Source organism: Lycorma delicatula, chromosome 9 (genome assembly GCF_047948215.1).
Source record: "Lycorma delicatula isolate Av1 chromosome 9, ASM4794821v1, whole genome shotgun sequence".
Lineage (NCBI taxonomy): Eukaryota > Metazoa > Arthropoda > Insecta > Hemiptera > Fulgoridae > Lycorma > Lycorma delicatula.
In genome coordinates, this window is record NC_134463.1 from 127721492 (window position 1) to 127746947 (window position 25456).

Here is a 25456-nt window from a genome sequence, read left to right on the forward strand (position 1 = left end):
TGTAAAAATAGCTGGCTTTACTAGGACTTGAACGTAGGAATTCTCGACTTCCAAATCAGCTTATTTGGGAAGACGCGTTCATCACTAGACCAACCCGGTGGGTCTAACCAAACGTAACTAAAATTAAATAGCGTTACGGGTCATAGCATTAAGAAGTCATCACCGAGAATTTTATTTAAAAAAATATTAATCCGATCTGGATATATCAATTAAAACGACAAGAGGCGAAAAAACCGACACGATTAACCTTATTATCCCTCGTTTCTGAATTAAATCTCCAAATACTTAACCGAAGCGATACGCTAATATAATGAGACCATCTGATTAAAGAAAAAGACCCGTAAAGTCCGTACCACCCTGCCCTCTTGACCGACTGTGACCAAAATTAAACCGCTATTACATTCGCAGATACAACAGTGCCAAATTTCACGCGAATCGATCCGTGCAGTCTGAAATTATATCAAGCTAGAAGCAAGCCGACACATGTACCTACGTATAATGCGTACAATGAATATAAAAGCTCGTGTTGGAGGAGGTCGAGTCTGCATTACTACCGAAACGGAAAACATTTACACCCGTCTAATAGGGCGACAATAACGGTCGCTGTACTTTTATTTACGCGCGTTTAATTTATCGCCGTTTTTATGTTTTATTACCTGTAATTAATTATTACGTAATTAGTATTAACAAAGATTGGAAAAGCGAGAATTTTAATTTAGGTGTACTTATAGACTAAAAAATTCTTAACCTGTGCTTGAACGCATACCGTATTCTTAATTACACTAAATAAGATGTACAATTCTTTTTCGTACAATATTTAGAATCTTCAAATTCTTTTCTTTTTTTTGTACGATCGATTTTGTTGTTGATCATACTATTATTATTATTATTATTATTAACAGTTACTTGAAATTTGCAATATATGTCCACTTCATGTTCTCGGAAAGTGCAGGCCAAAGAAGAATGAAGAGGTCATCGGAAGAAGAGGAAGAAGAAGGAAGACCCTCTACTCGACCCAACATCACGGACAGGAGTTCGGAAAAGAGCCCAGCAGAGATGCGTCCCGAAAGGCAGCCATCACAGAAGTGGATGAAGAGCTTCTACTCAACCTCTCCTTTTAAAACTTACATTTAAATTAACTTAAATCAGCGATTGCGACTCCTCCGGAGAAGGGAGCGCATTGCTCCCTCAATACAGTTAGTGCCCCGTTGTGGCGTATTCCTGCTAGCCTATGAAGCGTTAGCACCGAAAGGACTTCAGTGGACGGTCTGAAGGGGAATTACGTCGGGAGGACAGGTTTCAGGCTTCCGCGATCGGCCCATAAAACGGGTTTGATAACGCCGGTTTAACAACGGATTGGAATGCAATTAAATCCGTCCTTAAAAACACAAAATATTAAATAAGACAAAAATTGAAAAATTAGACCCGTCACCTAAAATAAACCTTTAAAAACACGCCCGATAGAATCATCCAGCAGCAAGGGACTCTGTCCAGGTTCTGCGATCCGTAGGGAGAATCTATAAACTCACGCCAACTTTGCATTCCATTCCATTCCATTCCACTTCATGTGCAAGTTCACAACCTTCTCTGTCTTCATCGGATCGGTCACTTTTACTACCACTGAGTAGATGTATTGTACATTTATGCGTTATACGGGTGTCGATTAGAGGTTCCATCTTCTTAAACTCAAGTTTCAGCTTTCTTTACGCGTTCGCAATACGGTTTTCAATCGCCTTTATTCATTTCATTCATTCTTTCTCGGCTAAGTTTTTAATATCGGACATTAAAAATGTTATTACTACCGACATATCTTTTCAGAACCGACCGAACACTCTCGATCGTATTCAAATCGGGACGGTAAAGTGGTATCGTAGAACCTGACCGGGTTCCTTAATAATTCATCAGAATGGTACTTTATTTTTCAATTTCTATGACGATTTAATTACGTCATAAAATTGCGGTTTTAACATCGCTTTATTAAATAGAATATTGTACTTTTCTAACCGATTAATCGTACCGCTTTTCTTATTATTTGAATTCATAAACTGCTCCAGAAATGAAAAGCGGTACGGCGCATTATCGAAACTAACATATACCGGGGGGAGAAGGCCAGGAATTAATTTTTCACACGCCCGCTTCATGAAATCGTTGTTGTTGACGCTGTCGTGATAATCACCGCTTTTTGAACTAGTTTTCCAAATTAACAACGCGTTGCGGAATGAAACCCGTTTCTCCTCCAGCGTGGATTACGATTAACCGATTACCTTTATAAATCGGCACTTTTACTCCTGCACCGCTGTCATTCGACCGCGATCTTGTCATCGAACGGGACGTTAAAGTGTACGATTCGTCCAGATAAACGATCAAAAACTTTTCTTTTCAGCGATCGGTCGTTTTTCTTAAATATTCTATCCGCTTCCACCGGATGTCTTCTTTCTCGATCGACTTTCCTATTATTATCGATTTTATACCGCTTAAACCCTAACGCTTTCAGGATTCTAAACATCAAGATCTGCAAAAACTCCAAGAAGCAAAATTCGATCCGATTACACGCTTTTCCAGGTAGTTGGTGACTTTTCTACTTTTTCATTTTTCCTATTTCCTTGTAGTTCCGGGCTGCATCAGCCAGAACTACGACTTATTAAACTATCCGATGATGAAAATATCCGTTATAAAAAGCTAATGTATCGTTTAATAAAGAATAGTAAACCGGAGTTATTAAACGAAGCCGTTTTCTATTAACAATGAAAAGTTTACGTTACAAATTAATCGTAGATAAAAATGTAACAAAAACTATAGAATACCACCTCACACGCGACTAAGAAACCGTATACCTCCGTCAATCGGTCGGATTCGTGGCCTGTGATATCCGATTACAAGTAATTATGTAATTGGAGAACTGATAATTAAGGCGTTATCCAACGTATTAGGTAAAAAAATATACAGGTTTAAACGACAAGGTTATTAATACTATTTTTTACGAAAATAACAGTGACTAATCGTCAGTTTTGAACGCGTACAAAGTAAATAATTGTTTTGAGATCGTGATTTAAAAGTATAAACGTTTAATGTCTACGAGAATTTAAATAAAAACAAAACGTCAATATTATTTACACGGCCGATTAAACGGAACAAGATATAACCTTGACGACCGTAGTCGAACGTCACTTGTACTTACTCGTAGCCGTTTAAAGCCGGTGAATAAAGTAAATAAGTCTCAAAGCCGACGATGGAAATCTATCTAATAGAAAAGCTAAAAATTTATAACTTAGGTGAGTTTCTCATACCTCTGTATGAGAAACTTTTTCTAGCGGTAACGAAACTGCGATAGTTGCGTTTCTAAAATTTATTCAGAAAATTACGGGACAGCAAATCTGAATAACAGCAAGCATAATCTGCAGACTGTGCGAGGAAAAGCGAAGAATGCCGCTGAAATGCAGTAGACGTTCGGTCCTAGATATATTTTCTCTGTTCATCTTAAGTACGGCCGTATAATGTACAACATTACTCTTAGAGAAAGCGTACTCGAGTGACGCTTCTTTCAAATCGGTTGATTTTAAGGTGCAAAGTCGTCGATTCAATAAATTTAGCCTTTTAGTAGTATCGGAACGACTTACATAAACTTCATCTATTCGGTAAGGCGAACCGTTATACATATATTAAATCTTCTTCAAATTACATCTACGTCGATACGAATCCTTTCCTTTCGCGTATACGGAAAAACGATCGTAGGATGTACTAACACATATTGTAGCGAATTTATGGCAGATGATCTCGCACATATTATTTTAACTCGGGCTTGTAGAAATAATGTAATTCTAGTCGGAACAGAGTAAAGAAGATTTAACGACCGACTTTCTCAGTAAAGAACAAAAATCTTTAAGCTAAAAACAAATTATTAATTTATTTACTTGAGAATTTGTTACAGGCGCTTAAATTATATTAAATATTATTTGGCAACAATCAGACCGTGACGATTTCAAATTTTCTGCCAAAATTCAAGCGATCAACGATGTAATTATTATTATTATTATTATTCCTGAAGTTAAAATGCAAAAACCGTGAATAATTGTAAAAGTTACAGCAACGTAAACTTTTCAACAGTTAAATTTGCAACGACCTACAAACTAATTTTAGAAAAATAATGCGGCGCATAACCGCAAGTCTTCTTCCACCTTTAAACGGGAGAAATCTGACGTAACAATATCGATCTTTCTTTCTTTTTCCCGTTTATCCTCCGGTAATTACCTTTCGGGTAATATTTCAGAGGATGATATGTACGAGTGTAAATGAAGTTCGACCGTTCCTGAGATGTGCGGTTGTTAATTGAAACCCGACCGCCAAAGAACACCGGTATCCACTATTCAAGGGTTGTACGTAAGAGACCCTACTTACCTCTTCGGTGATATTTTTTAAACTTTTATTTTTGTAGAACGTATTTACCTCGATCGACGAGTTATCGAGTTAGTCGATCGACTAAGCAAAAACGCTACGATCTGGGAATCCGCCCGAGAACTCCGTTTCTTATTTACTAACAGCACAATAAGCCCGATCGCTGACCTTTTATCAGATAGTAAAGCCGAGCCTACAAATCGCCAATAAAATAAAAAACAAATAGGGTCCTAAGGACTATTTTAAAATACAAACGACTACCGATTAACGTAACCGTCCGGTAAAATCTGCTTCTTTAATTCCTCCATTAATTTTTTGTGTTTTTCTAAACGTACAGGTATGAAACTTAAACTTAGGAAAGCCGGTACGATAAACAAAAAACGAGTTGAAAATTCCACGTAATATTTAATGCGGCGTTTCATCACCTTAAAATTGAATAATAACAATTTACGATAACTATAAACAATCATTAGAGGAATCTATCGTTCTAATTCTTACTTCTCTACCTGTAATATAATCGAACGGACGAACCTTTATTTCCCTCGTTCAAAAAAAGAAGGTTCCTACACAAATAAAGTTCTTACAAAGAAAAAAAAAAGAATTGTCAAGACCGAGATCGATTAAAATGAAAACATATCTTAGGAAAACGACGAAAGAACAAAAAAAATTGAACGTAACAAATGAACACCCGTAGCCGCGCATTAAAATTGAACATCTAGATTTAGTATAATCAAGAAGATACAAGATGAGATGCTTAAATAGTATTTATATTGCCGGACACCTTTACGCATAGTACGTATATTGTATAAATAGGAGAAAAATGAATATTGTTACATCTGTTACGTTAACGCTGTCGCTAAATAAGCTTACTATTAATGTTACGATTGTAATTGTAAATTTACCGTTAATAACTTTGCCTTCTTTAGTTTTGATTAGCTCCTTTACAGGATTTTATAATTTTTAAAAATCCGTTATTAAGAACGGATTAGAAAATTAACTAATCGTGTATCGTTTCGACAGACGGCAAAACCGTACTTACAATAGTAATTATTTGTCGTAAGGAGTTTTTTCTTAACTCTGTTATACGTAAATTTAGCAGACATATACGCAAAAGTCTTCCGCAGACCGTAGGTCATTTCAGGGTATTACTAAGGCGAAACTAGACGGCGTCAGACATGAATCGCCAATATTAAAGAGGTTTATATTTTTGTTAATATATAAAACGATGCTTTTGACAGCTGTCTCGTCGTTAACACGTTAAAATCCCGGAATAGATCGGCTGTAGGGTAAAGTATGGGCCTATTTAAGGCAATTTTATCGAGCGTTTTTGAAGCCCATACGCTTTATTAAAGCGCATGTTTCTCGCTCCGCCCCGTGAACGTATTCCGTATTGTAATACCGATCGGTATTGCACGCGTAAAATATACAAGTCCGGTGATAACGTTACGTTTTAGTTTACTAATTCGGTGGAATTTAAGGATTAAGTATTTAATTCTTTTGCGCGTCCCGTTTAAGGTGAGGGTCTATGCAGACACCGATATATTTTAATTACTTTTTCTACATGGGACACAGACGTGAAATAAAAGTCGGGTTTTTGCTGTTAATTGAACGCACGGTTAAATTATTTAAGTTAGGAAGCCGACTACCGTGATTTGTAGAAAACGACACAAACACGTTTTTTTTAATTTAAGGTTATTAAATGCTCGACAAACCGAGTTTTGACACCCCTAAGACCTGCTTCAGCCGATCTAACGACTAACCTCATTCTACGAGAAGCCCGTGAAAATCAAGGCGGTGTCATCGGCGAAAGATATTATATCGTTTTTTTTTAGTTTCAGTAAGATATTTATGAACACCAAGAATAAGATGGATGGTTAGAATGATCCCGGCGGTAGTCAGTCAAGCGCTTTACGCTGGTATTTTTGTCGATCGGAAGTACTTGCGATCTGTTTTTTAGGTAAATTTTAAATAATTTAGGAGGTAAGCCGCGTATTCCCAAACCGTTTACTTTTTGTACCGGGTTTGAATGCGGGACGGTGTCAAAGGCTTTCGCCAGATCTAAAAATACTACTGTAGTTTTTTTACAGTCTTTAAAGCTACATAATATGCAGCCGATAAGGTAATTTAAAGCGTCTCGGGTGCTTTTCTTCGGTCGAAATCCATATTGATTTGCACGAATTACGTTAAATTTACGAAAATATTTTGTCGCTCGTGATTTAACAATATTTTCCATAACTCTAGATAAACCGTTTAACAAGCTTATCGGACGGTAATTTGTGGGAATACAACGATCTCCCGACTTGAAGAACGGGATAATATTAGCGATTTTAAATTTACTTGGAAAACACCCTACGGAAAAACATTTATTTATTAACCGTTTAATAAACTTAGCCATATGCGGAAAGATTTCTTTAACGGCATGTTTTTGAAACCGTCAATACCAAGAGCTGAATTATTTTTCAGACGAGTAATTATACTGATAATTTTGTTTCCGTTTGTCGGAAACAGAAAAAAAATAATCGCGAGCAACCATATTCGCATCTGGTTGGTGATTGTCAAGCGTAACAAACATATTTGCATTTAACAACTTTTCCGCATATTCCTTACCTACTTAAACGAAAGGGTCGTTTAAAATTTCAGTCCTCGGAGTCATTTTTGTTTTTTTTTTAATATTTAACAGTTCGTTTATGTAGTCCCATCTCATGTTAGAGTTTCCTTTATCTTGTAAAGTTTCACTTTTACAACAGTCGCGTTTACGTTTTTTAATTAGTTCGCCTAAAATATTTCTGTATTTTTTATTAAAATCAAAAAAATTGAAAAGAAGTGCGGAAAATAAATAAACTACAAACGTAAGCGAAGAACAAAACAGATAAATAACTTGTTGCACGTGTACGTATAAAAAAGAAACCGGCATAAATTATTTAGTAACGACAAACTTCACTCGATAATAATATATTTACGCGATCAAATCGAATTAGAAGTTTAGCTCCCAACTATCAGACTTCAACAAACCGCATTATTAGTACATTTACCGACTTAACACTTTTACAAGCATATTCTAGTATAAAACCAACAGACATAAAATTCAATTAAGACGTAGTAAATGGATTAGCGAAACAAAATTACACGTTTATAAACATAATCAAATCTGCGACTAAGTTTTGCTAATACAAAGGAAATCACAAAGATTTCTGTCGTTAAATATTTATTTACGCGTAAAAAATTTAATCCATAATATAGGAGGCGTCTGAAATCGTTATGAAGGAAAAGAAAAGGGATTAAATAAAATCCTGTAAAAAGATAAAACAAAAACATTACAAAACGCCGACAGGAGTCGCACGACATTCCTGGCGAAGTTAAGTTATATTGCGACTACGAAGGGTTTTTGACCTCGACAAACTACGTTTAAGAGGAAAAGTAAGCGAAACATTAAAGTACATAAATACACAAATTACGTAAAAAATACTTACTACACTAACGAGTAAAATTCTGCGAAACGGGGGTGACTATTCTCACCGTCCTCTCTAGAGTTACTGAAATTAAACGACATCAAATAACGACCCTTATTCAGAAGTAACCAATATTTTATAAAAATCAGTTCACCTAGTGGCAAGACATCAAGCGAAACGATAACCGGTGAAAAACAAAAACCAAAATAAATAAGGCCTATTATTATCCGACCCTTAAATGGAATTTCCCAAATACATAAGCAAATCGACACGGTAATGTAACGGAATCATATAATCAGTACGATGAACTTTAAGCCCGAAAACTACAAAAAAAAAAAAAAAAATTGGGTTTGAATAAGATCAAACTCCTTCACAAAATAGCTGACGAAGGGGCATTAAATTTTGTGAAAAAATTGACCTACCCTTCGAGTAAAGTTTTCAGATGAGACGCGAGTACATACTTCCTTACACCCTCGATCGACCGTACCAAAATTAAGCATTACCGACTCGTATTCAGAAATCATAGTGCAAAATTCATCCGACTGGAAGAAACAAGAAAAAAACATCCTTCCGGAATTTTTCAATTCTAAAATTCTTTTATGACTTAGAGGAAGTCATGAAATATGAAGATCTGTAAAATAAAAACACCCTGACGCGCGTACTTTCTGTATAGTATATTTTATAAACTATATATAGTTATATTTTAACAGCCGCGTCCGGAAAATATAAGTTTTTTATTACCGATAATATTAATAAAACCTTTTTCAAAATAATTTATATTTTTTAAATTCATCGCGATCATTAGAAATTTTCTCGTCACGGTTATAAAAACGTTTCCTATACGATACAGATTTCCTACGATATCTGTACCACGTGTTAGTTACTTTGTTTGTACCGTAACGTTCACTTGCAGCAAAACCAGTTTAAAACCCACCGGGTTGGTCTAGCGGTGAACGCGTCTTCGCAATCAGCTGATTTTGAAGTTGAAAGTTCCAACGTTCAAAAACTAGTAAAGGCAGTTAAGTTACTTTTATACGGATATGAATACTAGATCGTGGATACCGGTGTTCTTTGGCGATCGGGTTTTAATTAACCACACATCTCAGAAACGGTCGACTTGAGACTGTACAAGACTACACTTCATTTACACTTGTACATATAATCCTCATTCATACCCTAAAGTAATACTTATCGGTGATTCCCGAAGGTTAAACAGGAAAAAAATGAATTTATAGAAATCCTAGCTGTATGAACAAAAATCTGAACCTAGTTCTGCAATTCTTCATTTTATATAAATAAATGGACTGGTATGCTATTTAAAAAGGGGAGGGAAAAAAGATCTTATTTATTTGTTCAAGCTATAAACCTTTGTACTGCAAAACCATTTTAACATGTTCCTCTTTCGACAAAATTATCTTAGTACGCACACTCGGGATTCTTTCGACAAAAACTTTCAGCCGAAAAGAATTTTAAATAACTTTCCTTGGATAATTTCCTTTTAATTAAAATGCAGAAAGGGCTTACTACCGCCCTTCTTTTGAAAATTATTTTTTGTCTGAAGATGTATTTCGGTAAAAAAAATTATCAAGCTATGAAGCGTAGAGCAAATGTAATTTAATACGACGTCCGTGAAAACTATTTTTTTACTTTCAAACAGAGGACCTCTTTTCCAGTCACGAGCGCGCACCAGGGGTGTACTTCAGGAAACAAGAATCAAAGCAAATAGAATTTTTAATTTCATAGAAATATTTTTTTAAAATGATTATTAAGCGTTCCCCTCTGAATAATGAATAATATCTATTACGTACCTGGAGAAGCAGGACCTGGATAAGGTAGAAAATGTAGAAGAAGAATGGGAGAATGTTAAAAAGGAAATTCTTAAATCAGCAGAAGCGAAATTAGGCGGAACAAAGAGAACTGGTAGAAAACCTTGGGTTTCAGACGATATACTGCAGCCGATGAATGAACGTAGAAAATATAAGAATGCTAGTGATGAAGAAAGTAAAAGGAACTATCGACAATTAAGAAATACTATAAACAGAAAGTGCAAACTAGCGAAAGAAGTGTGGATTAAAGAAAAGTGTTCAGAAATGGAAAGAGAAATGAACATCGGTAAAATAGACGGAGCATACAGGAAAGTTAAGGAAAATTTTGGGGTACATAAATTAAAAGCCAATAAAGTGTTAAACAAAGATGGTACACCAATATATAATGCGAAAGGTAAAGTCGATAGATGGGTGGAATATATTGAAGAGTTATACGGAGGAAATGAATTAGAAAATGGTGTTATACAGGAAGAAGAGGAAGTTGAGGAGGATGAAATGGGAGAAACAATACTGAGATCTGAATTTAAGAGAGCATTAAAAGATTTAAATGGCAGAAAGGCTCCTGGAGTAGACGGAATACCTGTAAAATGTTCAGCATTTTAAAAAAATTAGGGTTCAAATACAGAGATAGAAGAACAATTGCTATCATTTACAGGAACCAAACAACAACAGTAATAATCGAAGAACATAAGAAAGAAGCCGTAATAAGAAAGGGAGTCCGACAAGGATGTTCCCTATCCCCGTTGCTTTTTAATCTTTACATGGAACCAGCAGTTAATGATGTTAAAGAACAATTTAGATTCGGAGTAACAGTACAAGGTGAAAAGATAAAGATGCTACAATTTGCTGATGATATAGTAATTCTAGCCGACAGTAAAAAGGATTGAGAAGAAACAACGAATGGCATAGATTAAGTCCTACGCAAGAACTATCGCGTGAAAATAAACAAGTACAAAACAAAAGTGATGAAATGTATTAGAAATAACAAAGATGGACCAATGAATGTGAAAATAGGAGAAAAGATTATGGAGGTAGAAGAATTTTTTTATTTGGGAAGTAGAATTACTAAAGATGGACGAAGCAGGAGCGATATAAAATGTCGAATAGCACAAGCGAAACGAGCCTTCAGTCAGAAATATAATTTGTTTACATCAAAAATTAATTTAAATGCAGGAAAAGATTTTTGAAAGTTTATGTTTGGAGCGTCGCTTTATATGGAAGTGAAACTTGGACGACCGAAGTATCTGAGAAGAAAAGATTAGAAGCTTTTGAAATGCGGTGCTATAGGAGAATGTTAAAAGTCAGACGGGTGGATAAAGTTATAAATGAAGAGGTGTTGCGGCAAATGGATGAAGAAAGAAACATTTGGAAAAATATAGCTAAAAGAAGAGACAGACTTATATATAGGCCACATATTAAGGCATCCTGAAATAGTCGCTTTAATATTGAAAGGACAGGTAGAAGGAAAAATTGCGCAGGCAGGCAACGTTTGGAATATGTAAAACAAATTGTTAGAGATGTAGGATGTAGGGGGTATACCGAAATGAAACGACTAGCACTAGTTAGGGAATCTTGGAGAGCTGCATCAAACCAGTCAAACGACTGAAGACGAAAAAAATATCAGTGATAATAATCATATCACTGAATCGTATGTTTCTTTACAAACCGAGACTTTATACGACTTCACATTATAACTAATGTTATAATTAACAAGAATTATCAAATTTAATAACAGTTTAAACATATTTACGATGATATAGATAAAACTTGTATTATTCTTTTGTTAATAATTATATAGTCATGCGCCATTTTATATCGGACACAATTTTTGTTATTGTTTAAATACAAGCAACAGATAAAAAAGTTATCTTACAATACGAATAAACATACCTTAGGATCGACTGATTGTACATCGACTGATGGAGGCACAAGCGGATCAGGGCTACCGACCGACAATGGTGGACCACCTCTGAAACAAATGTAACATTCATAGGACATATAAAAGAACACAAGTAATTTTCTAATAACAAAACAAAAGAATTTGTGTGCGGCAAGTTAACTGCTGCGTAAAATAGAAATCGTAAACTACATTAAATCACATTAAACGGTGATGCCGTTACAAAAATAAAATAAAAAACATAATTAATATTAGTTCGGTCACTTCGCATAAGAACTCGCTGCACGACAATAAAAAATGCATTACCGTCATAATTTCGCTAATTTTTTCTTAAAATAATTATACCAAATCGTATCTAATTTTAAAATTTTATGAAAAATTCAATAATTTTATAAAAATAGGTTTTTTTTACATTATACTGGCCAGGAGCTTTGAATATTAAAGACGGTTCAGTTAGCAGCATTAACAGCATTCCTTAAAATATTTTGCAACACCTGAAAGGGCTAAAAGACTAGTATCCTAAAAATTAAAGGATACTACATAGCGTAACGATGAGAAAGAGTAAGGTTATAGAACACCGAAAGATAAAATGTCAACGGTAGTAGCCGCATTTCCCAAAAATCACCGAATTGCCAACATCGGATGCCACATCACGCACGTTTTTTTATATTTGCCGGCGATAAATAACCAGATAAAACGATACGACCGCAGAAAAATTAAAAAATTTTGAACAATTACACCCGCTGAAGAATTTTGCAAAAACGTCACCGTTCTTTAAAATCAAATATATCCGTTATAAAAATGTTTTCGGTCTATCTGATCGGCTAAATACGATTAACTGGAGATTAGTTAAGATACAAGAATAAAAACGCGCGAGATAACCAAGACGTTAGGCGAATCAAGTAAATGAGGGCGTCATATTTACATATGAAAATATTTCCGCAAAACGGATGACGCATCTGCTCACAATCCATCAAAGGCGTGACGAGTAAGAATTTCTAAGCGCGGTTAGGAGCCGTTTCAACGTAAGCGATAGAATACTTTGCACCGTTTATTAAGTCGATGACACTCGGACACCTCATTACCGACCTGAGGCCAAGGGACGGTGAAGAAGGCGAAAGCCCTTCGATCGATAGGAAAGATTTCGAGATGCTTAAGGCAAAACGACTTTCCGGAGAACGGTAAAGTAATAACCGGGCGACACCAGGCGTCTCTACTACATCGTAAAATGAAGAAATAAAGAAAAAACATCCGTATTTAATGAAAAAGGAGGTTCTTTTTTACAGAGTCGATGCAACAGTTCGCTCATCTGCGACAAGTAATTTTTTCGAATAGCAACAAAATTCTTCCACCGTCTCCCTTCATGTCAGACCGGCTCGTTAAACTTCCTTTTCCAAACACGAAGAACCGAATGGATAGAAACAGAGTTATAGGAAACGATGAATGAAACATCTGCCTATTTTGAAGATAGAATAAATCTTTCTACAAGGATGGGAACAAGAAACTCGAACGCCGTTGGACTAAGCGTACAGACTCGAAAGAAGACAGTGTTGAGAAATAAAATTTAAAAAAATTCCCTGAAAAATTGTATCTTCTTACATTCTGCACAGGCTTATCAAATATCCACGGTATACCCACACACACGCTACAACTACGTTCCATTTTTTGTTCCGTACCGTGTCGTTAATATTATTTATTACAATAAAATAAAAGAGTTTTCGAAACGGTTACACCCTCGTTAAAAATCTTAACCGTTTAAAAAGTAAATCGTTATTTTTTCAAACAGAATACTATCGAAACGAATCGCATTATGAACCGGATCGTATAACAAAAATCAATAACAGTCGGGACGTAAAATTAGCTGAAGCAGATAAAATACACAAAATGTCAGGTCCAAAAGCCTTTTTATATTAAACAAAATACGTATTGAAAAAACGTTTTTATTCCGCTCACACCGTTCACCTTTTTAGATCGTGCAAACAATTTTTCACCCGCTAGTCACAAAACAATATACGTAAAGTTTTGCGTACGGGTTGTCCCAGGTGATTATCGTACAATAATTAGTTACAAAAGACGTAAATGAATCGATAAGCAGTGAAATTTATATATAACGTAATTTTAAAATAAAAATGCATATATAAAGTAAATTTACAAGTTAAAAGTGCATATATAAAGTAATTTTAAATATGTGTAGTGTGTAGTTGTGTGAAAACTGATTCTAATACAAATAACTCATTATTTAATTATTTATTTTGATACGTATTTTTTATTGGATTTTAAGAGCGTATATATTTTTATGATTTTGAACCACTACGGTCGATTGTAACGGATAAGTGCTCTACGCTTTTATTTTATTACATTAAGTAGCGTATATTAAATCGATTCATAAATACAATCGGTAGCACGCAAATTAATCTGAACGTTAATGTTACTTAATAAAAAGTAAATTCATAAAATAAAAATCATAACTATACAATTTGTGAATATCTATTAATTAATTAACGTGTCCTCATTCGTTCTTGATCGCTTCAACGTACACGATTTGGCACGGGTTCAAAAAGCGTACTACACGTCTTTTTGACATCGGTATCGTGAAACCATATTGATATTATTGTTTTAATGAGATCAATTTTTTGCGATACAATTCATTTTTGAGAGTCGGTTTTTGACTATCGCCCCAAAATTTTCAATCATCTTTAAGTCTGAGCTGCCTGACCGCGGGAGCACTTTAAGATTTCATTCTTCGAAAAGTCTTTCTACTTTTTTTGGCGGTACAGCATAGCGCCAAATCTTGGAACACTGCTTTGCCTTGCGGGAATTTTTTCGAAGTCGTGTCCACAACCCTTTTCTTAAGAACCTAGATATATCGATCGCTTTACAACGTATCAAGTACTGCAAGCGACGAACACGGGCCTTCAAAAGAAAAAAAAACCAGAAAAATTGCGTCTGGGGATCTTTAACAGATTTTCTGACACGAGTATTTTTATCTGATGCTTTTCTAACGTACGGAACCGTCGACGTAAAAATGCGGCTCGTCGGAAAACATAACATTTTTCCAGTCTTCTTTGGCCCACAACAGCCTTTTTTTGTATATCGCTGACGTTAAAAGCCGCTTTTCAGCCGGTCGATAAGCTTTCCGTTTAGCCGCAAGAAGTCAGCGTGTAACAGACATGAGTAAATCTGTTCCACCGGCTGGTAATTTTTTATTTAAGTCCGCAGCAGATAATTTTGGATCAAATTTACTTTTTCTCGCTAATAAACAGCCGATCTACTTTTGGGAGCGTCTTTTCTTTTACGGCCGCCGGTTTCTTTAAATCGTTTTAAAACGGCATTTACCGACCCTACTCCAGTACCGCTTTCAAGAGTTATCGGTCATCGAACCGTAAGCTCAGAAAGAGCTCGATGAGAGATCGGTAACCTCAGAAAGAGCAACGATTTTCGAACGCTTTCTTCAAGTTATGTCTGTGCTATAAATATTCTAGACACGCAGAACAAAAAATATGAAAATATAATTTTATAATCAAAAATTAAACAGACTTTCACAAAACACAATTTATAACGTGAACTCGCTAAGTAACCGAAGAACGATAATCTCACGTTACACAGGCGACTTAAAGAACGCGTCGGTCAAGCGGTGTAGCCGCAACAACTGGCCAAACAGAAAATCCCCTGTGTACATATTAATTTGTACGCTACTGTATATAAAATTACAAGCATCAGCATCGAATACTGCCAGAGTCCAGGAGGTGGAAGGGAAAAGGTGAGCGAAGCACCCTGACCGGCTAGCGTTAAATAAAATTATATATATAATATACTATAACTAAACCCGCTACATGTAACTATGGACCTAGCTATACGTAATTTATGTAAACTTATCGATTTACAGAGAAAAAAATTTGAATCTGTAGATTCGTGATCGTTTATTTAAATAGTATCTACATAACGCACTGTTTTTATCGAAGTTAAAACCGGTAACGATCAAGCTAATTGAAATCTGTTACAACTATGCCGGCTAATAAGACAACAGGTGTGCCGGTCTAAACGATTCATCGTTTTCAAAATCTACCTGTTGTTTTAGAGAACAAGTACATTTACGTTTTATTTATTACCATTTACGTTTGTATTCGTAAATGAAATATACTTCTAAATATTTAAATTTATCGTTCTATTTTATTCTAAATTATTTTCTATATTTTGTTATATCATACGATATTGGATCAGCAACATTCGAAGAACTCTTTCTTTTATTTTTATATTCTCTTAAATAAACTAAAAATTTCCGATTAAGATTTGTTTTACAAATCTATATTTCTTTACGTTCATTATAATTATTTACAAACAACACCGTTATTAAATTTTGGAACGATTTAAATATTTTCTAAATTATTATCGATAATCACTAAAATAATCGATAATAAATAAAATAAAAATACTACTTCCTGCTTATTTTTAAAACTTCTTCCACATATTAGCGCTTCGCGGTGGGTACCGCTTCATCAGATGTATTAAAAACAATTTTTTTTTAATTAAAAAGAAGAACGTTATACTTTTGTCGGATTTAAATGTCAATTTGAAGAAGATAATAACATATATTGCTATCCTACGAATGAATTTATAATTATACGCATCGTACTATTTATCGAATCCATTCATCGTATTCAAATTTCACTCGCTTGTTCAAATTTCAAATAAAATAAATTAAATTATTAAAAAATTTGAATGCGTGAACGAATTCGGCAAACGACAAATAGAATTCATATAATTATAAATTCATCCGATAGGCAGCAGTATATTGTTATTATCGATAAATATTTTCCTTCGAGTTGTCATTTAACAATCTGACCGAGGAGTAACATCCTTATTTTTTAAAGTTTTTAATACATCTGATGAAGCGGTACACACCGCGAAAGAGCTAATGTGGAAGGTAAAAAAAATAAATATTAGCGGTAAGTGATATTTTAATTTTATTTATTATTAATAATAATCATTACGTACTTGCCAGAATGCTAAACTATAAACTCATTAACATTTGCTAAATTATTTACCGTTCTAAAAATAGACATTAACTATTTCATTTCTATTTTTATTAATAGTTACAATATATTTTCGAGGTTTATGTTTCTGGTTTGTTTTCTACGAGCGAAATTTGGTTTTATTTATACGTCTACAATAATATTTTTACATCCGTTTTGGTTTCCGATAAATTTGATTCGTTTTATTTCTTTTCCTAATTTTGTTTCGTTAATGCGGAGATATATTTATATACTTTGCGGTGACCGAAGAAGATTCGACTGCCTGAGAATAATAGCCTTACAACGCGTTAGTTTTCTAAAAAAATCCAGTAATTATTTCATCGTTTTCGTTAATGTGTTATCTAGTTTCAATAAATTATATTCGTCTGTTATTATTGATTTACGCATCTCGGATATATTCGCATAACCGATTAAGAATTAACGCGTTCAAAAAGTATCGCTGTGTAAATCGGTATGTTTACACGAATACACGAAGGAGATATATATATATATATATATATATATATATATATATTTCAAACGAGGACAATATAGTTTAATTAATTAAGAAGGCCAAAATACCAAAAAAATTATTTTAACGTATATTCTACAACATAAATTTATCTACCGAACGCGCGCATAAAGATCTTTTTAACGATTTGTTAATAAATATTCTTTAAAATGAATCTGTATTTAATATAAATTTCAAATTATAATTAACTTAATAAATAAAATAGCACACGGTAAAAAGAAACAGAAGGATTCGGTGTTTATGTACATCCGCGCATGTCACCGAGAGAATACGCCGTCTTTTACTTAATAATAGCACCGAACGAGTACTTACCGAGGAGCGAAGTTCCAACCGGAGCCAGAATTTTCCCAGGTATTCATTGAATGTTCTGTAAACAAAAAAATAAATACAAATTATTTATATCATTAGTCGTCGATAATATACACATTTTACCGACAAATTTACACTCGACATAATCGACTGAATAATAAATATAATTTTCACGAACGATAAAAACATATCGTATCGAATAAAGGAAAATCAGATATTTATAAAAAGCAAAGAATCGATAAATAGATAATCATTTTTTTAAATCTTAAAAGAATTTGGAGTAGACAAAAAAAATCTTAAAAATAATTAAACGGTCGACAAACACGACATACAGTATTAAGTTAAATTCCTCACGACAGTTTCTAAAACTTTCCCGATCGTAAATATAGTTAGACAAGAAGAAAATTTTAGATCCGAACGAAGGAAATTACGGGTTTTTTGGAGGAGGAGCGAAAAACAAAAATATAGAAAAAAAAATTAACTCAAACAAAAAATAAATCAACGTAATAACTTAAACTAAAATATTAACAACAAAATATAAAACTTAAACTAAAATATTAAAAAGAGAAACATACAACTACTATCACAACTGACTAAAAGATTTAATATATACACGCATATAAAACTCAAATTTAACTAACTCGGAGAGAAGTGTAAAGGGCTATTTCTCGGACAACAGAAAGAATAAAAGATTTAACGTAAAATTCGTAACGATAAAAAAAAGTTCAACATTACAAAATATGTAAGATACTAACACGTGGAAGAAATAAAAACACACGGTCTAAAACTTCTTTATCGTTCGCCAGGATTCGACAAACGTTCCTGAGCAATTTAAATTTACGTCGTAAGACCGCGTAACATATGATCCACAACGATGTGGCGCACAGTCGAGCGGCAGTCGGTGCGTTTACAGCTGACATCAAATATCCGTGAGCGACTCTGCGCCTCCGCTTCCTCTCGACGAAGTTTGAGTCCCGTGGCGACAACGAACCGCTGTAGCAATCCAGTCACCTTGCCGCTTTCCTCGAAGAGCGTGGTTTACACGATTAATAAAATCGCTTGTAGCAACACGACCGATGAAGGAAGGTTGACTTCATGCGTCTTCGGCAGCGGAATCTGCACGTTCATTGCCCGCCATTCCTACGCGGCTAGGAATACAGCAGAAACTGACTTCTGTGTTGCGACGGTTTTAACTCGGCGATCGCATTATAGATTTCGGTGAACGAAGGATGTCTAGATTTGGATTTACTGATATTTCTCCCGCCACCACCCAATCGGTCGCCCTAAAGCATGAGACCAAATGTCCGTACCTCGAAGGACTACTGTACCTTGAAACGGTTTAAGCGACCTAATTCCTAATAGCTCCTGGAGCTAAGCTAATCGCGTGAACGGTATATGCACGGTCTATTACACCAGTCGCTTTTGCGTCCAGCCGTACGCATGTCATATATTTACCTATGACGTATAAATGACATGTATTTATATATATTTTCTAAACGGGTAGGCGCACTCCGTCTTATAATAAAATATATAAGATTGCCGAGAGCTCTGCGCTCGGTAATCCTTAAATTAAGAATAAGTGTTCTATTTCTTTCCGACCTATATTCATACGGGTACCGCGTAAGTGGTCGTACTTTCGAAGACTTCTCGAAATACAATGTACATTTGGCGGCCCGGCAACCCATAGTCCTTCCGAGCAATTCTCCTAAGCTTGTGCATCACAGAGACGGCTCCGCCGCTACTTGTTTGATACCGTTGCTGAACAGCAACTTCTCATCAAACAGTACACCTAGGTACTTCAACTCTTACTCGGCTGATTACACAACATTTAAAAAACTCAATCGTAACTCTCACAATAAGTAATGTGGTAGTTACGACTGTATGATAATTTGTCTGCGCCCTTCATAACCACATACTTCGTATTGTGCACAGAAATCTTTAAATTTTGATTATCCATCCAGCCCTCTGCAGCTGACAAGGCTGCTTGTGCTCTTTCTTCCAGCTGCGGTCGTAAATTGTGACCAACTAAAAGGTGGCAGTTATCGGCGAAAGCCTGGGCCGTGACCCCTTTTGGGAATGTCAATCCCAGAAATCCGTCAAAAACCAGGTTCCACAGAACAGGACCGAGAACGGAACCCGGTGGGCTTTCCCTGGTCACGAACTTTTCCGCAACTAGGCGAGCATCCTTAAACAGAGGCGTGCCGTTAGACAAATAGTCACGCACAATGGCCTGTAGGGTTTCGGAAACATTGCGGCGTTCCGACTCATAGAGAACAGAATTCCAACAAAGGAAGGAAATCCTGCCTCTATGACGATAAAAGTTGACAAAATATATCAACAGTCGGCGCTTTTCACTTCGTCAAGAGCTTTTCAGATGAAATCCTCAGTGCCAACCCCTTCCATGAAGCCGTATTAGCCTCGATTTAGAAAACCGTTCGCATCGATGTTTTCCCGGAGCCGTTCCAAAAATCACCCTTTTCAGAAACTTGCCGAGAACCGGTAAGAGGCCGATGGGTCGATAACTGCCGACCTCACTAGGATCTTTTCCAGGTTTTAAGAGCATCCTTACCAAAGCCACTTTTCAAGAAGTCGGAAAGCAATCCCGGCTAAGACACCCCGAGAACAGTCTGTCAAGTGGCTCTCTTATGACGGGCAGCAAACGGTGAAAAATATCCTGGTCAAGGTGGTCAGTCCCCGGTGCCATTCGAGAAACCACCCGGTTTATGTCTACGGGATCCACAGCCCGCACGCCAGGGAAGGGTGTTACCCCTGCCCGAACGCCGATTTCTGTTTCACCCTCCGGATCATCTGGAAACAGAGTATCAAAGAGCGCCTGGTAAGTCGCCACATGTGTTAAAAGTGTGGTCTCGACTACCTAACCCGCATCGAACACTGGATAGGATGTACAATGGCTTTAGCCGGTAACATGAGTTTGCGAACTGCCAGGAAAACCCCTGGCAGCCTCATTGATTCATATCATTATATATGATATGAATCAAACCCCTAACGTTGTTTGAGTCACCGACGAACTCTTCAACCTCATTACATTGTTGAATATTCCAATCACCTCTGTCACTATGTTTCCCGAGATCACTACGAATGACGGCAATCGCGCTTCGAGATCTTTCATAACCGCTACTTCAATTTTTCTGGCTTTCATCAGTGGCACGACCTGTTTAGACTGGCTTGTCACCGCTTGTTGTAGGACCGAATAGTTCCTCCATCAATCCTAGATCTGAATCTACATCAGGAACCTGCGCACATTTCTCCTCCTTTTTCCTCGCCACTCTTTCCCCCTTTTCCTTTTGTCTCATTTCCCTCTCGCGTTGCCTGCATACGCCTGCATTGCCTATTATGCTCCGCTTGTATTTTCTATTCCTTTGTCTTTAGCATTTTTTTCCGCCTGGGTGTCCGATTCTACTTCACTACTCATATTAAATTTATTTTTATTTATCTAAAGATCTGCCGATCACAAGAAATGAAAATGAACCTAAAAGCCAATCCTAAAAAAGTAAACAAAATAATCAACCGATCAAAATGCCAATATAGCCATCGCGTTGTTAGGCGGTTGCTACAATAAACAAAAAGTTAATAACAAAATCAACTGCAATATATATGCACAACTAGCAGTCTTTGCTCGATACAAATCAGATAATATAATGAAACAAGAGCTAATTAAACTAATACCCTTGAAACGGAAGTGTACCGGTCTTGATTTTTTTAAATAATTTGATAGTGCATTTAAAGAAATGAATATTGACCTACAGAAAATCGTTTCTGGAGTAAAATATTAGACATTCTCTGATTGCATACACCAAAACAAGTTCTATGTGCGAAGCAATGTACACTTTTTCATGTAATAAAAGTCATCAACTTTATAAACGCAAGAGCTGTTAATAAAAGAGAATTTGCACAATTATTAGAGAAAATTGAAAGCCAATATTCTGGGATTTTGACATACAACAATTTTGGATGACTCAGTTACGGTCGAGTTCTTAATCGATTAGTCATTTTATTAGAAGAAATAAATCCCTTTTTGAATTAAAAACACAGTAGTTATGACGAACTTTCAAATACTGATCGGTTAAATAATTTAATGTTCTTATGCGATAGCATTTCAATGAACCGAATAAAAAGCTTCAAGAAAATGGACAAACTGTATTAATGATATTTGAAAATATTAAAATATTTATGATACTTGACATCTTCACTAAAGATTTGGAAATGAAAATCGTGAAGTAATTTCCTCGATTGCAAAACATTTTCAAAACAATAAATTTTGAATATACGCTTCACATTCAAGAAAATGCAACTAAAAATATTTAATTGTTATACAGAAATAAAACAAGCTTTTCAGGCGAGATTTAACAGATTTTGTTTGGAAAATACATTTCACTTTTATTTTATATCCATATACACAACGGAATTCGAAACTGTAGCTTCGAATTTATGCGGTTAGGTATCCACCATTTAGAAATGAATTTTGTAAAGTCTACGACCGAAATAAACTTGGAAATGAATGCGTAAAAACTAATGAATGTAGAATGCGAACCTTATATTAAAAAAACTATCTGAAATAAGCGACAACAGATTTAACAATTAAATATAATTTTATTAACTTTATTATACACACACATACATACACCTGTTTATTAATAAAGAATATATATGTGTGTGTGTGTATGTGTGTTTTTATTTATTCCTTGTTCATTCAAATACTCAGCGCAGAGGCGCCACTAGGTATGGTGTGACCTGGTGCGGTAATTCACCTCACTGACATAAATCTTTTGACGTCGGCCTTTGTTTTTTGCAAAAATAAGTTTTAAAACAAAAAGGAAAGGTAAATCTTTTTAGAGGATTTTAAAAATGAGAACCAAAAAAAAGGGTCAGCCATCAAGTTTTTCCGTTAACAATTTTCGGGGTTTCGAAATTATTGGAACCCTTTTTACCACACTCCCCTCCCCCCTTTCAAAGTGACGCCAATGACCTATGGTGACCACGGGCTAATATTAAAAAAAATAATGAACAAAATTTGACCCAATTTTAAAAAGGTTCGCAATCACCTCGTTAGACTAACCCGGCGGGTTTATTTTTCAATTAGTATTACATAAAAATTCATAAACAGAATAATATTTTGTCCGGAAATGAAATCCTTGTTATATTTTAAATAATTTGTAACAAAAAATTTGTTTAAAGGTTTGGGAATTTGTTGAAAACCGGCAACGTAAGCGTAATAACGTCCATCTCTTAAGCCGAAGTATCGTGTCGAGTTACAGTACAACCGTTCTGTCGTCTAGTTTGACAGGGGTTTATTTTTTTATCGAATAAATGACTTTTCCTTTTACCAATAAACTAACTTACGCGTTAATTTTTTTTTTGTCGCTAACACCGCTCGACAAGGTTCAAAACATGATCCGACATTCGGTTATAAATAAATTCTATTTACGACTGTTCTTCGAATCGCACGGTTACAAATTTGATCTAATATACGCACAAATTTGACAAAAGAGCTTTAAATGAATTTACGGAAAGCCAAAATTTCATTACCGCTTGCAAACTTACCTTACAATTTTTCACAATTAAAGCGCCTTCTTTTCTTATAATAAATCGAATCACACCGTTCGATACTTAACGCACAAGTTAAAGTAGACTACATAATTATAAGTTTATTACCGCAGCAGCAGGAAAACTTTTCGAAACTCACATAAAACACATTATTATACTATTAATACGTAAAAAAAATCGTCAAAATACAAAAAAAAAACTTAAAACAATTTTTTTAAAGAAAAAAAAGATCGTAGAATACTAAAGTAATAATAGTAAGTTATTAACAGACCCGCCGCCGGCTCTCGTTTCGTTAGGAAACATGAATCATCGGCTGTTAATAACCGACAAACACACACCAAGTAGATCCGAGTACCAGAATGATATAAGTTCCCTACACGTCAACCTTGTACGTGACTATGACATAAACAATGCACACGCCGCTTACGGCGGACGCAAGCATTACACTGCACCGTGCACATCGAGTACTGCTGTAGAATACCGAACGCATATGTACATGCCGAATTAACAAGACCGCCGGTATATTATATTTACTAAACGCTCCCGCTACAGCTCGCTCTAGCTATACACTGAGCGCTTGAAGAAATCACACCCGCCATCGACTTACAACTCGCGTTCCCCCACCTCACCGATAACACGAATTGTGTTATGTATCTGTAACGCACTTCCCGTATCTTCAGCCGGATATAAATCGCGATCTAACCACAGCTTCAACTTCGTCGACGCGATCGAGGTGCAACAGTCGATTATCCCTACTAAAAGCAAACGGCGTAACCGAACTTTTTTTTTTTAATTTTTAATCTTTTTACAATATTATTTTGTTATAATAACAACAGCCTTTGTTGAAATAATATTTACAAACCGACTCAGAGTATTTAACAAACGACCGTACTCTTTGGTCTACGACAGTCAGACGGATTGTAGAACTAAAAAAAATCTTATAACTAAAAATTAAATTCCCGAATCGAAGAAAATTTGTATTTCCATATATATTTATATATTATTTGTTTATTTACTTAATACCGGCCATTAATTCACCGCTTCAGATCCTCCAATTCCAAAAAAATCTTTGTTAAAAAACTGGAGCCTCATCTCCCATAGAATAGGACAAAATCCGCTCGTCTACAAATGTCCTCCTCTCTTTGCATATTACACATAGAACAAAGCCGACAGTTAGTCGAAAATGAATGCTTGTTCAGATAAATCTATTCGGCTCTTGCTTTAAAAAAAACCGTTTAATTAAATTAAAATTTTCATTACTGTATATATATATATATATAAGCGCAAAGTCTAGTTATTAGTAAATGAGACGGCTGACTGTTGTCCGAGATACCTACACCGACTTCATTTTATTCTTTATCATTTCTATAACAGATTCACTTTAAATTCTGGGTAGATATAATCGAGTGGTACGTTATACTTTCGAACAAGCTCTTTCCATTCGTCGTAAAAATATATTCTTTTTTCTATAATACGCCATACTAAACCATTTGGAAATCTTGTTTCTGGCGGCTTCAAACAACGGTGCGCGTATGTTAAACGGAGGCTAATCGTATACAGAAAGATAGTCTCCAGTCCGGTTTCCCGATACAAACTATACGCTAGAGTATTCCGGGGTAAACAAAACACAGTCTTAATAAAAAATCTCGACCTTATCGTATATCCTAAACCCCCGACTTCGAGCACCGAAACAAATTATCGATCTACACATCGCATTAAATATAACCGCTTGTTTTCTCAAACGCTACGTTATTATCGCACAATGGATTACTAAATGTATTCGAGGCCGATGTCACCGCTTGAAATTTTTCCTTAAAATGCATTTCCAGAGATAAGTGCGATGAAGCTGTTACATTCAAATATTTGTAACCGTTTACAAGTACTATTCGTTCTTTTCCGTACCACCGCCGTTCGTGTTTTGTTAGTTCCCTCCTTTCCAAAAAACCGTAATTTTTTATTTAGAAAGAGTCAACCGTAAATTCCACTTCTGGCAGTACAGTAGCGACCCGCTTATCATCCCCTGTAAAGAAATCGGATCTTTGGCTAGCATGACGATATCATCAACTAAGGACTTTATTAAAACGCCTGCTACATAAACTCCCCTTCCAAAACCGTTTCCAGATCGTTAACAAATCGAGAAAAAAGGAAAGGGCTCAACGGACAACCTTGTTTTAGATCCGTTATCGTCTCTATTTTTCCGTTAACCCGTTAGAATTCCATATTGTCCGCTGTGTATTTCGTTATATTTTCTTATTTATATTTGTAATCGCATTTCTAGTCGTTAATAATATAAGGTAAACTATAGACACGCACAAAAATTTATTCGATCGCAACATAATTCGGTTCGCATTACGAACTGCAGGTTTACTATTTCAAAGGAATAAAAAGTAATCGTTTCATCGTCTGCCTAGTAGTAATCAAGAGAAACAAACCGTGAAAAAGCTTGATCGGAACAGCATTTTAAAGCGCAAAAC

The 25456-nt window shown here is 35.4% G+C and overlaps 1 protein-coding gene across 6 annotated transcripts in view; it reads right to left on the reverse strand.

Annotated features, from left to right (window-relative positions):
* LOC142330508 (uncharacterized) overlaps positions 1-25456 on the reverse strand; it is a 235892-nt gene that overhangs the window by 152320 nt on the left and 58116 nt on the right. For 5 of the 6 annotated variants that reach the window (XM_075375821.1, XM_075375820.1, XM_075375822.1 and 2 more), the window contains 2 exons: positions 17421-17475; positions 11558-11636 (listed from right to left, as the gene is read on the reverse strand). In XM_075375821.1, coding sequence (XP_075231936.1) covers positions 11558-11636; positions 17421-17475 — 134 coding nt within the window. Of the gene's footprint in view, positions 1-11557; positions 11637-17420; positions 17476-22979; positions 23191-25456 lie in introns of those variants that run through there. The other variant, XM_075375825.1, reaches the window with a different exon arrangement.